This window comes from Monodelphis domestica, chromosome 4, assembly GCF_027887165.1.
Source record: "Monodelphis domestica isolate mMonDom1 chromosome 4, mMonDom1.pri, whole genome shotgun sequence".
In the NCBI taxonomy this organism is placed as follows: domain Eukaryota; kingdom Metazoa; phylum Chordata; class Mammalia; order Didelphimorphia; family Didelphidae; genus Monodelphis; species Monodelphis domestica.
Window position 1 is genome coordinate 181422002 of NC_077230.1, and position 14326 is coordinate 181436327.

Sequence of the window (14326 nt, forward strand, 5' to 3'; positions counted from 1 at the left end):
TGCAGAGTCGGGATTCAATTTCAGTTCCCACAATTCCAGTCTCTGCACTCCACATTTCATATTCAACTAAAACATAGTATCCCTCAACCAATCCATCCTTAGCACAACTGCCAAAATAACATTCCTAGGTCTGGGTGTACAAAATAAGGAAAATAATATTCAGTGGTTCCCTAATCTCTATAGAATAAAATTCAGAGTCCTTATTCTACTACTTAAGACCTGGCACTGTTTGATTCCAATCTACCTTTCCTGATATTTCACATAATTTCCCTTCTTTTATTCTATTCTTAAGTCAAAGTATTCATTAGGTTCAATCTGATACCTCCTATTTCAATGAATTTTCCAAGACTAAACTGAATGCCTGGGACTTCTTCCACATTCTCTCTAATTGAAATCCTTTCAAGTCTCAGCTCAGATGTCACCTCCTCCTAAAGAATTTCTTCATCCCAATAACTTACCTAACATGACATTTTCTGCATTTTTTAGATCATGTTGTATTTCTGTTTTAAATCTTGTAATGTATTTAGTTGGGTACATGTCATTGCTCTTATTGGACTATAAGCTTTTTTAAGGGAGTGATATTCTTAAAGGTGATGTCTTTCACCCTAGTATCTCCCGAACCTGGTACAGTGCTTTTTTACAGAGTAGAAACTTGATAAGTGTTTTTGAATTGAGTTGTTGAAGTCCTCATAAATATGATTCAGGCTTAAAGCTTGGGAGGGAGAAAAGATATTAAATACTCTCTTCCTGACTATTGAAGGTTAAAATTTCCAGAAAGAACCCTGAAGGATAATGGTAGCTATATCTAAACAGAATACTCTAATCCTTTTCCCCAACCCATAGTTCAAATCCCACCAGTCTCTTATGACTTCCTCAGAAAGATATCTAAAATCTAGACATTTTTTGAGATAACTAAATCTGGAAAGGACATGAAAAGAGTATGAGTGTGAATTCAATCAGAACTTAGAATCCTGTTAAATCAAGCAAGATCTAAGCCCTATGGGAGAAATATAGGAACATCAATAGATATAACATTCCATGAGAGACTTTAATTGATATGCTTGCCTGGTGACTGTCTTAACAATTCCTAGAAAAGGTTTGGAAATTTCTTTTGGATCTAGTCAAGTGGGTGTGGGTAACATAGAAATGTCTAACTTTCCTGGCCACTAGAAAATGATTGATCCAGATTTTTCCAATCCTCTAGTTTCTGTCTTGAAGGTATAGGGACAGAAGGACATCATTGCCTGATGTTAAAAGCTCCCTTTTCCATGACATTGTTTTGGAGATGTCATTGGTCACCTGACCCTTTCATCTGAGGGCAGGACAGCTCCCTGCCTCCAGTTTTTCCATTCCCTTAAAAGAAAGGTCTCACTTTTGAAAATGTCAGAAACATGAAAGAGAACTAGAAAGATCTTCTTTGTTGGAAATGCTGTTAATTTTGTTGTTGTTTCATCTCAGAAATTGGAAGCTGCTGCCACCTGGTGACACTTTTTGAATTCTTTAGCGAGTGAGCTAGCACGGGCTTGGTGGTCTATTGAGATTTGCACAGGGCGATATGCACAAGCATAAATCACTCTGTCGTGTTGATTAATTTCTCGTAGAATATTTTCATCTTCTGGATATTAAAGGGAAGGCAGCCACTTACAAATCACTCTGAGGAATTCGATTCTCTTCTTTCGAATGAAATGGTTGTAATTTCTAGAGTGATTCTCTAGCTTCCTGGCTGGAGTTTGCCATGGCTGGCTGGCTGGCTGGCTGCTTTTAGCGCTCTGACGGCTGCTTTGAATATGGTTTAGATACAGCCTGTTCTGCCAAACAAAGTCCGATTGGATTTTTATGGTTAAGATAAACAATACCTATCTTCAATGACCACAGAAGAAACCCCACCCCAAAAAGTTGAATCCAACATTAAGCCAACATTTCTACACAGTCCTTGTCTCGGGAGGTAGATGTTTAAGTGGTGAGCACTACCTTTATTTTTTTTTTCCGGTAGCCATAAATTAGAGTCTTGAAATAGACCCTACAGCATCAACTAAACTGAACTAGCCTTGCAGTTTAAAATTATCTTTTCCGTAGGCTAAAAATGCTAAATGTACCAGGGAAATGAGATTGACGTTTCTTATCTACTCACCTTGATTCGGACCACATTTTATGCTCCAAATCTCCACAGCTGTCTGTTTTAAGGCTCCCCCTTTGCTGCCCACGTCTCATGTCCTTCCCTTCTCTCCTCCCCACCCCCAACTATAATCCACGAGAAGGACCTGGAGCCAGAATCCGGGTTGGAATCGTTAAAGCTCCCGGAAAAGAGGAAGCGTAGGCAAAGGGACAGAATCCAAAGTCCCAGACACCTCTGACCCGAAGAAAGGTTTTTCCTTCCAAAAGCGAGACCCAGCTGTGCTGTTCTTCACTCCCGGGCTCAGAACCACACAAGGGGAGGGAGGCAGCGGAGAGCAGTCTGGGACTGGGGGAAAGAAGGGGGCGCAAATCGTCCCCCATCTCAATTCTACCCTTTTTTTCTGGCTTTGAGATATTTGTTTTTATTTCTGCAAAGCTTTGGATCTTGGAACAAATGAAAACCAAACAGCTGTAAGGATGCCACTCCCTTCCGCCAGCAAATCCCTATGCTAGTTCAAGTCCCTGGAGGCGATTTCTTTATTTCCACCTTCACTCTTCCTTTCCGGTCTTCTTCCCGGTAGAAAAGAAACAAAAATATGAAGGAGTGAAAATTAAAAATAAGAAAACTGCAGACCATAGATATTTCAAACAAACACCAGCATCACTGTAAATCCACCACCGAAGGAGAAGAAAAACAAATATGGTCCTAAGGGAGATGGCCTAGGCATCTTTGAGCGCTCCCCAAGGGCTGGCAAAAAAACGCTGTTTGGGGTGGAAGGGAGGCTGGATGCTGTCCTTAGTCCTGAACCTTGCCCGGGCCATCTCACTTTTAGGAGGTTAGGAGGTAAAAATCCTCAAAGAAAAAACAAGTCCATTATTTCCTCTTAGTCACTGTAGAGAGGTCATCTGAAGTGCCAAGGTTTTGGTATGTGTGTTTGTGCATGTGTGTGTAAAACATAATTAAACAACATGACCTCAAGTCCGATATTCATCTTGCACAACCATGCCACAAGTTTTCAGAACAAAGGCAACTTACAGAGCTTCCTCTCAAATAATCGAATTCCTGTCCCCACTGACTAGGAGATTTTAAAAAATCAAACAAAACGCCCTCAAACCAAAAACCCTTTGAACTCTCACAGCTGGATTCAATTTTAACACAAATTCCTTAGTGTCGTAGATATTTCCCTTCAATATCCACCCTTCCCCCATTACCTGAAAGGTTGTACTGTGTGTTTAAAATATGTGGGTTCAAAAGTAGGGATTGTGAAAATTTCTAGAGCCACCAATCATCCACCCAGCACTTATTGAGCGCTTACTGTGTGTCAGGCACAAATCAGGTGCTGGACAAAACTACAAAATAAACGAATCTCCTCTCCTGAAAGCTGGAGAATTCCGGGGTCTTGGAGAAAGTTGAGGGGACAGAGAGAAAGCAACCTGGATTTTTTCACAGTGGCAACTGCGAATGAAATGAGCATTTATTCCCCTCTACCGGCTGGGCTCATTGTTCGATTGTGTCGCTAATGATTTAATATGGGCAAAAGATCTCTGATTGGTGAGAATGTCCGCGTTAGGGGGCAGATCAGAGGAAGCGGGATATGAAGGAGAAGTGCAAGAAAATCAGAGCTTTGCTCCCCGTATTTAAAACGCACATTCCTATCAAGTGATTGAAAATCAGGCTTCCTTTTGTGCGCTGTTTTTGATGATGTGTCTAGAGACCGGAGAACACATCGTTCTTCGGGAGTTCTGGCTAAGAAAGCAAGGCCAACTATTAATTCGACTGCCCTTCGGCTTAAGGTTCGTTTGTGAATAAGGGTTTCTAGTGAGGTTAAGAAGGGGTAGAGGGCATTTTCTCTTGTGAACTGGGTGGCGTTTTAAAAACAAACTCAGTTTACTCTCATTGGCTTATCAAAAATCTTTCCTCCGTTCCCTGCCCCTCCCACCCCAAGTGTTCTGCTTCCCTTCAGGAATTTTCGGTGGCATATTGGGAATTTCTGAGTTTTCTACTGTCCCTATAAATTTCGAAGAGTAATTTTAGGAAGAGGGTGAAGTAGGAAGAGTTGTTGGAATCCCCCGCCCCCACTGCCACCTGTCCTTTGGACACACAAATAAAGAGACTGGCACAAGTAAACCTTTTGTCCACTGGGTCACAGCATGAAAATGTTAGCGAGTTAAAAAAAATACACACACACACACACACACACACACACACACACACACACACACACATATATATATATAATTCCAGATGACCATACCTCATTGACCACACAATATTTTCTTCTCATGTCAAAAACCAAAGGAAACAAGCAGGCTATAGGGCACAAGAAGAAAGAAGGAGAAAGGGAATGGGGAAAGAATACCGTTTTTGTTTTTGGTTTGCTTTGTGTTTTGCTTAGGGTTTTGTTTGTTTGTTTTTAAGGTCGTGCAATCATCCTAGCCACAGTGCCCAGGTGTTTTCTCTCCCACCTCGCCAAGTGGACAGTTCATTCTTTAGGTGCCTGGCGCCCTCTGGTGGAATATGCTTCTTGAAAGGTTCCCTTGAAAAGAGCAGCTCGTTTTTCACCCAAGCATTGCTATCCATGAATTAATTATTGGGGTCATACAACTATTGTCAAAGCAAAGACCCTCCAAGAGCTCATGAAGACCGAGGAAGAAATGTGGTTCAGCTGAGGAGCCTGCTGTTCATTCTCAGTTAACTCTATCAAGACCTGAGTTGGTGGACCACTTCCTCCCTTAGATGCTTAAGGTTTCTGGAGATCCATCCGTACTTGCAATTAACCTTCATACTTTTAAAATATGATCAAATGTTTTATAACGCTGAACTTTCTTTCCCTACTCAGCTAGACTAGAGTATTTGGAATGGTGAACGTATCTAGAATGGGAAGAAAGATGCTCGAGGTAGAGTACCTCCCTCCCCCCCCTCCACACACACACACACACACACACACACCATTTAAATTCTCGATACATTCGTGGAGGTAGAAGTATTCATTCTGGGCTATGGTGATCTTTTAGGATTAGAATCAAAAGCACCAGATTCCCTCAAGAAAAAGAGGTGGGAAATTGTAAATACCTTTGTTATTTAAGTGTTACTCCTACAGCTTTCCAGACCCTTTCCCCATATAAGAATTCAGGAAGAGCAAATGAAGATGAATTCTAGCGCATTTCCCCCTCCTCACTATTCAGTGTTTGCAAGTGTCATGTCTGAAGAAGGGATGTCAGGGGACTTGGGGAAGGGGGAAAGTAAAAGCCATTTTTCAATCTTCTGGCAAATATATTTGAAAAGGGGAGGGGGAAATGGCTCCACAGAGTGTGATGGAGGAGTGAAAGCGTTTCTGACCCCCAATTCTTATTCCCACCCACAAGCATTCCTGTCTCTTTCGGGAAAAGGATCGTGTTGAGTATGTACTAGATTACACATTCCGGGTGCAACTTCGTGATCTGGATCAATAATGGAGCTATAAAGACCTTGCACCTGCAAATAAGTCATAGCATTCAATCCTAGGAAGCCTTGTGATTCTCCCACCAACCTCTTTCCCGCCTCCCCACTCCATTCACACCTCCCCCCCCAAAAAAAAAGTGTATGAAGAGAAAATGAGCCTTTAGCGCCCCCCCCCCCAGCTCCCGCCTCCCTTCTTTCTCTCTCTCTTTCTCCTCCCCCCACCCTTTGCCTCTCTCCTCGGCTCTCCTCCTCACCCTCCCTTGCCGGACCTAGGGAGACAGCTGAGAAGAAAGCAGCGACTGCATCTACTAAAGGTGACGGACAGCAAGGCTGTGATTCATGCCTGCGTAGGAGCGGAGCAGAGAGGAACAGAGCGGATCCGCGTCTTGCACAGAGCATCCAGAAGCGCTCCTGAGCAACCAAGGCTGTGGAAGAGCTAAGCACCAAGTCAACACCAGGTGCATTTTCAGCACCTAAGTGCATGGAATAAGGGCGTCGTGCCACCCGGAGTTAATAAACATCTGTCCTTTGCCCAGCTTCTGAAGTGCGCGATTTCCCGGTCGTCCTCCTGCTTTCCGGAGACTCGGAGTCCGCCAACCAGCTCGCGCAGACTACCTTCGTCCGCAATTGTAAGTGACTAGCCAGACCCTGACGGGCCAGCTCCCTTTGTCAGCTGCAAAAGCAACCTCTCTAACCCCAAATAAACTAGCCACGCCAAGCTAACTCGGCGACCTGGGAAAGAGAACGGTTATTCCTTTGGAGGTACAAATGCTAGTGGGCTGGGGGCGTCATCAATTTCTCTTTCAGCTTTTCCCCCAGTGTAAGACCAGCATCTATCTAATCAAAAGAAGTGCTTAGCAAATCTCTCCTAGAGTCACTGGAGCCGCTCAGAGCGACTATAACCTGTTACTTCCATAATAGCCACTAATCTGGCTTGCTTCTGGGATTGGTATGGCTGTGAGTGTGTGTGTGTGTGTGTGTGTGTGTGTGTGTGTGTGTGTGTGTGTGTGTGTGTGTGTGTGTGTACGCTTGCGGATATTTTGGGTAGAGATGGAGCTGCAAATATTTTATTCTGGTGCACCTTTCCTCTCCTAACGGTTCTGAACGCCCTCAAGTCTCTTTCAAGGGCTTTCCAAAGGCGGGAGGAGCAGATTTCAAATCCTCCGCCTCCCTAGCCCAGGGCGCAACTTTGTTTCCCCAAAGGGCAAGGAAATAAGGACGTGAACAACCTGGAGATTAAATGAGGGACACAGAATAAAATTCCTTTGCCCAGGTGGGAGTACCAAGCTTCTCGGTCAGGGACCTAAAAAACGGAGGAGTCAAGGAAGAAGCATTTGACCGGCTTATTTAGGAAGGGAGGGGGTGGAAGAATTGTCCTTTCTCTGGGACGACAGACTCTCTACCTCCGCCAAGTCTAGAAATGTTTCAGTTCGGGGTATCTTTGAGAATTTGGCTGGCCTTACAACCAGCCCCAGTCCCAAAGCGATGTGAATCTTCCTTCTTGCCCTTTCCAGGGATTAGCCAGACACAACAACAGAAACCAGACACCCAACCAGACGTGCCCGCCTCTCGTCTCCCCCACTCACCTACTCCCTCCCGCCGCGCAAAGTCCTTTGGGGCTTGTCCTCGCTTGAGTATTAGCTTTTAGCATTTGCTCCCTTTTGCCCTCCAGAGAGTTGGAATGCTAGGGCATTTCGTTCTGACCTCTCCGGGACCCTGAGACTACGTGCTGCGCTTGCCCGGTTCTGCCTTTCTTGTCTGGATGCAGTATCTCCTCTGTCTTTTCCTGTAGTCATAGAGAATCGAGGTTCAGTCAGTAGGAACCGAGATGGGAGGGCCCGAGACTTGGGCCATATTTTTGTTGCGTCTCCTCTGCACGCTGTATTGACAGTTGCTGTCGAACACTTCACGTATATAAACAGGGCCCCTTCCTTTTTGTCCCATTTCTACTACCCCAGCGCAAGGGGGAGCCATTATCTCCCCACTACCTTGTGCCTAGCTCCAAATGCTCTCTCCGTTTCCTCCTTACCTGGGTATCCCAAAAGTGTAACGCCTGCTCTCTTCTTACAGTCGGCTCCTTAACTAACAATCCACTTTCCACGTGAAAGAACCCACGACAGTAGACAGACTTGGTACTCTCACAACAGAGCAAATGGCATCTTCGGCACCTTCCTCCTCCTCCTCCTCTTCCAACCCTGGCCCGGACTCCAACCCCACCAACCTGCGTCCTACGAGTAAGTACCGCCAAAGCTTCCTGAATAGGGTTGGAGATGGGTTTGGGAGCGGGACTAGAGATAAGGAAAATCGAACTGCTAACTCAATAACCCAAGGTCCCAGATGGGACTGTGCGGCCATCCATCTAGATTTAGGAGTCTAGAAGATCGGGGCAAGTGGAGTGATGTTTTATTGTGCGTGACTTATTTCGACAAAAAGTAGATAGTGACTGAGCCTTAATAAATAAATAAATGAATGAATGAATAAATAAATAAATGTGAGATCTGGGAGTCCCAAAGGGAAACCAAGAACCTTTCGGGCTGGAATTCGTTGAGCCAAGAGCTGCCCTTCCATCCCCTTCCCCCAGCCGCCCTTCTCCCTCCTTGCCTCCCCCGCCCCCCTCCTCCTCAGCTCTTTTCTCGAAAGTCTACAATCAGCGGAAATCTGGACTTTAATTGCAGCTTTTTGAAAACCCGGTGTTCCTAATTGCTCAGAATTTGCGTCGAGCTATTGAAGTGTGAGGGGAAAGCAAGGGACGGGGAAAGGGGGGGGGGGGCGGGAATCAGTGGTGGCTCTCCCTGCCCTGACAATTCAGACAATCAATTACTTTTAGTTTTAGGGGTTGTTGTTGTTGTTGTTGTTGTTGTTTTTAATTGGCACGGAGGCTGTAAGTACTCTGAACGAATTGAATGGGAAGCCTTTAAGGGCGAGGACCAGTATAGAATGGTCTTTCTGGGGCAGATTCGAAGAATTCATCCCTATACTTCTTCAGAAGAATGGCAGAAACCTGTCCTGGGGGAGGGGAGGCTATTCAGGGGAAAGGAGGAGAGAAAAACAAAAACAAAATCTAATGAAAGGGCAGCGATCCATCCAAGGCAGAGTGTTTCCAAATACTTCTGCCCCTCTCCCAGTTCAAGGTTCACCTTAGCTCCCCTGCTCTCTACCCCCTTCCCCCTTTCAGACCCATTTTGGTTTAAAATAGGACTAATTTTCCCCCGGGCTGGAGGATAACCGTAGCTATTTTAATGTCCTCAGTCCAGTTGCCCCTTTCCATCCTTCTCCCCACCAACCTAGGTGTATGGTTACCCTCATAACAAAGAACACATCAGAGGAGGAGCAGAGCCCACCCTGATGGTGATTCTGTCGGGCAGGCAGACACGTCTCTGAGCTCTAGCGCTCCAGCGCCACCGCTCTGGGCGGATGGGTCGGGGGAGGGAGGTGGGCTGGAAGGAATGCACGTAGCTTGCTTTTGTCTTTCTGCCTCCATATTTATTTATTTTCACCCTCATTACTATCTTCTTTGCGGTTAGGCCCAGTTTCCCCTGCTTATAGGAAGTCCTGACAATTACCACCTCCCCTAGTTCATGTCCATCCTCTTTCCCCCACCCCTTTCATGCTCCTTTATGTCCTCTTCCAGCTTATTTCTTCACTTCTTTGGTGCTTGTTGAGTTTAGGGTTTACACTCTTACAATTTTGGGGGGTGGGAGCGCTATTTGTTGTCCAGTCATATCGGTCCATATTTCCACAAGGAGCTTTTCAGAGCATGCAAGGACAAGGCAAAAAGAAAAAAAATTGAGGGCCAAGTCCCTAAAGGTCCCCAGGGAGGTGGCAGAAATAGGCAGAGGTGTTTGGGATTTTTTTTCTTGTTTGTTTTGCTAAACGACTGAGGCTGATCCCCAATCCAGCCCATGCCCACATACCCCCTGTTTCACCCTGGCACAATCCACACAGCAATTTCCTCTTCGAAGGGATGCATAAAGTGACAACAGGAACATAGCCTATCACTTTCACATGTCCAAGCCAGTATTACACATGTACAAAATATCCTTTCCCTGTCTCTACCTACCTTTTTGCCTTTTTGTTTATTTGTCCCTGGGAGGGACATAGAGGAAAAATGTATTGCTGTTTTGTCCCTCAACCTACCCCACCCCCACTAAACCCATTTTTCTCCTACTGCCAAACAATGACCGCAATTAGTCCTAGATTCACCGGATCTGGTTTTTAGTTCTCTCAAAGTTCTTACCATCTCCTTTCATTCTTTTCCTTTTCCCCTTAAGTATCCTACTTCACTTGACTCTAGGGCAAAGAGACGCCAAAAAAACCCCAAACAAACAAACAAACAAAAAAAAAAACCAGAAATATTTAAAGCAGCCTTCTGTCTCTACTAGTTTTTCACCACCTCTCTTTGACAGTATGTCAATAGTGAATACCCTGTTTCCTTTATCTTCACCTTTTCCTTTGTCCTTTTGGGCCTTCTGGTTACTGCTCCCATTATCTCCGACAATATACTTACACAGTGGTTGAGGAACTAGGGATACATGAAAATGAAAGAAATTCTGAGACATCAGAAGAACACAAACTGGAGCATCACAAGGCACTAAACAAAATGCCTGCAAGGACTAGTTCTCCTAATTTCCCCTTCTAGATGAAAGCAAGGAAGGGAGCAGAGGCAGACACAGACTGAGATAAAGGAAATTTAAAGCATTCCACCGCATGTTAACATTAGTGAGATTAAAGTGTCCCAATCATAAACCCCCCTGAATTGCCTTTCATTCATCACCCACTTTCCATACCATTTTCCATAAACTATACTCTAAAGCAACCCCCACTGAAATCTGGTCCAGGATATTGGGGATGAGGATTGGAGGCAAGTGGGTTAATGAGGAAGAAGGCTGGAAAGTGGGGAAATGGGGAAAAGAATTGTCAAGCACACTAATGTCTTTCTGACTCTTCAGTCCAGCTGAAGGGCAGTCATGCAAGCCCTATCATCTAGTCAAATACTATTTTTCACCCAATTAATTTCTGAACTCTTCTGCGACCCCATTTCATGCCAGTTTATTTTAAGCTGCCACTCTGCTGGAGACCTGCCAGGAAATTATGAGACGTTTAGGTCCCAGATGTCTTTTTGTTCCTTTGCTGGACTGGTGTGAGGGCCTTTTCGCATTTGTTGGACTGAAACAAAGGGCTTCAAGGCTGCTCTGTCTTCTCTACTTATTCCCTCCCACCATTGTTCCTGCCCCAGCATCAATCGCCCACAGTTGGTCTGGAATATAAATTTCTCTCTCTGAGTTTTCCAACCTTCATCTTAGCTCCATGTTTCATGGAAACGATGAAGTTCAAGCTTGGCTAGAAGAAGGGTTCAGGGGCCATGATTGGATGCTGTAAATGAGTTGTTCCCTTCTGTGGTAACTCTGAGAATTGAGGGGGAGGGAAGAATTGAATGGATGTTTTTGATATTATACATCCTTTCATAATCCAAAGAAACAGCTTCTGTCTTCTCTCTAACTATCCCTCCCCCAATTCTATTTGCCTCCCAGAAATGCCTCCTAAGTTTCCATACCCTGGTGAGTGACTCCGGTCTCTTTCTTTCTAGCTTATGACACCTGGTGTGGGGTGGCCCACGGATGCACCAGAAAATTGGGACTCAAGATTTGCGGTAAGAGAAAAAGAACTTCAGCCAGGGATGAATTAGTCAGGGAGAGAAAATCATGAGCTATGGCCCCCAACCTTAATCCTGTGGGTACTGATTCTTTTTAATAGGGGTTCAGGTGGGTGAGGGGAACTCAGATTTTTCTGGTCTTCTGTCAGTGAAAACGTCCAAGCCAGGATCCCCTTTATTGCTTAGGACCACAAGCGTTCGCTACTTGGGACCTTAGTCTTAAGTGTCATATAGGTTTTAGAACTGGAACTCTTCCAGGCTGTACTTCCTGGTGAGCCCCCTGCGCCTTCTGCTGGCCCAAGGGCGCCAGTACAGCAAGGTCGGACCCAGAGGCTATGCCCTCATTCTGCCTATAGTTGGACTCCACCTGAGAAATCCGCCCCAAGGTACCAGCCTAGCCTTCGTGCTCCGAGGCTCTAGCTTCTGGAGAGAAGCAGCTGACGGAGCGGCATTTGACGGGGTTGGCTCTGTGGCTGGCGGTCTTTTCTAAGGGCAATCAAAATGCTCAGCGTGAGTCTTTTTGACTAGAATGCCGTGTTTTGCCCTTAGTGTGCCTTCCATCAGCGACCAAGGAGGGATACATGGTTTTCCACTCCTCTGTGGCTGAAGGGAGGGGTTGGGAGGTGTGCTTTAGATGATTGCAAAGAGAAAGGGCGGGGAACAAGGGAATCTTTCTAGGGGAATGGGGATTGAGACTACCAGTAGAATGGAGGAAGAGTGCCTGGTGCCTAGGAAGCTTATTTGGTAAAGCTTTGTGGGATAGGAAAAAACCAACCAAACAACAACCTCTTTCTGTCCCTCTCTAAGTGGGGAGAGGTTGTAAAATTAATCAACAGAGATAGGAGGGGATGAGCAACTGGGAAGCCTTCCAGAGGTGAGGGGATTGGTAGAAGCAAACAAGGTGGAGAAGCTATTTGGAGAATCTTGTGCTGACTGCTTGGAATAAGTGAAATCTAAAAGAACAATAAGAAATTTTGTTCGAAGGGAAGACAGCCGCTCCAGCCCAGTAGTGAGAACAGTGATGATTTTCTTTCTCCCAGACTTCTGCCTTCTAAAATTCCGGAACCTTATCTGACCAGAAAATGCGGATCTCCCCTGGGTGAAGGGAGGGAAAAGATTAACGAGAGGCTTATTAAAGAGCAATTCCTCAAGCTTACTGGGTGGGTGAGATAGAGCATTGCCTGCCCTGTTCTTCGGCACACACAAAATGGACAGCTAGGAAACAAATACCCAATCTGTCGAGTGACTACATTACAGAGAGCGATCCATTTGCAGATAACAAACTGCCTGGGCCTTTTTCTTTTGGCTATAGAACCCATAAATGTTTAGAATCCAATCAGTGAGAGTTATCTGGAACAGTCAGATCTTCCTTCTGTGATTCCAAATCTTTCCTCTGCCCCACACCCTACTGCCAAGGATCAATATGCACTGTACCTGGAACTAGACTTCCTGGCTAAACCTTGGACTCCTTTTCCATAGCCTAGAGGGGCAGATTATTGGTATTTATTGCTCCCTTGGGTTTAGGCTATTGACACTGAAATAGGGAAATGCTTGGGGAAGGTTTTATCTATTAATAATCCCAATCCACTGGCGATATTTAAGAATAGCAGCCCTCCCTCAAACCTGTCTCACCCCTGTCCCCTCCTTTACCTTCCACCTAGAGTCTGGTCTAGATTAGACCTAATTAGACATCCTAATCTCTAGATTAGAGAGGAGGCGAGCCCAGGAACCTACAATTTTAATTCACATCTTCATCTCGGAGGCCCTTCCCCCCTCCCCATTCCTGGTGTTGGAGGGTTTGGAACTCAACCCCTCACAGACTGTTAGAGAGTTTTTACCTACTCTGTTCGGGTGTTGGAGGATGGAGAAAGGGAAGAGATAGCTGAGGCCTGGGAGGAAAGGAACTCCAAGAGCTAGTTGCTTTGTTCTATAAATAGCTCCCTCCCCCCCATCTGGGTTTAATGTGCCATTACGCCTAGGGTCCCTTCGGCGACTGGAGCGCTCGGCTTCTTTCTCTACCTTCATTTTAATGCAGCCCGGCAAGCAGAACTGATCGAGTAACGCACTGCTGCCCGCCAGCCCCGCGCGCCTGCCCCCACTAGTGCAAGAAGGGAGCTGAGAGTGGGAGACCCAATGGACTAGGGAATAGCAGAGGAGGGGGAAGGGAAGGAGGAAATCCCATTTGCACTAGCAAAACGCTTTGTAAACTTTCGAGAGCCAAATATAGGTGAATTATTGTTATCAAACCAAATCATTGCCCAAAGGGTTGGTTTTTTCCTCTCTACAGGTCAGATTCGCTCTATGGAAAGTGAAAGGAGGAGGAAAGCAAATTGGATTAGACGCCTCCCCATACCCTTCCTTCTTCCCTGCTTCTGTCTCTTCCCCCCTCCCTCCCTAGCCTCCCCTTTGGGGGGGGGGGGAGGAGGAGGGACGCTGATTGCACAGCGTTCACTACTGCCCCGCTTTGGGAGGGAGTTTAGGACCCTCACGAAAGATGTGCCAGGGCTGATCCGGCATGGTGCGAAGGCGTGTAGCATAAAGCAACTTCTTTAAAAAATAAAATAAAATAAAACAACCGGGATACAGGATTGTCTGTAGTGACAGGACCCTGAAGGGCGCTGATCTTGCTTAGATGGAGTCTAAGAGAAACACTAGGAGAGGTCGTCGTCCGGTCCCTCCCCATTGGGGAGGGGTCGGTGTTCCCAGTACACTGGACAAGTGTACGTAGAAGAACATAGGAACCCATTATCACAATTAAATCCACCCTCCCTTCTCTGTGAGCGGGCAAGGTCTGTAGAGGATGAGTCCCGCAGAAGCGTTTGGCGTAGAGGTTCTTGTCCTAGGGATTCATTTGGCTCCCTTTCCATCACTTTCCAGAAGCACTGAACCCTCCTAAATCTCTGTAATTTAGAGATCCCAGGAAAAGAATCTAAGAATCACAAAGGAGCCCGGCGTTTATGAGTGTATGTGGGGGCTGATATGTGGAAAGAAAATTACCTTTTGTAGTTGATTGGAGTAGAAAAGGGGGAAAGAGGGAGAATGAGAATTGATATTAAATTAGTCAGGGCAAGGTTCTGATTGCAAGGGAAAGACCAGTATTGGGGTTTTAAATAGTT

The 14326-nt window shown here is 45.6% G+C and overlaps 1 protein-coding gene across 1 annotated transcript in view; it reads left to right on the plus strand.

The window, feature by feature from the left end:
• The first annotated feature begins 4723 nt into the window (after nt 1-4723).
• GAD1 (glutamate decarboxylase 1) overlaps nt 4724-14326 on the plus strand; it is a 52829-nt gene continuing 43226 nt past the window's right edge. Inside the window, exons 1-3 of the mRNA XM_001367746.3 lie at nt 4724-6186; nt 7628-7791; nt 11145-11207. Of these exons, the coding sequence (XP_001367783.1) occupies nt 7710-7791; nt 11145-11207 (145 nt within the window). The 5' untranslated portion in view covers nt 4724-6186; nt 7628-7709. The remainder of the gene's footprint in view (nt 6187-7627; nt 7792-11144; nt 11208-14326) is intronic.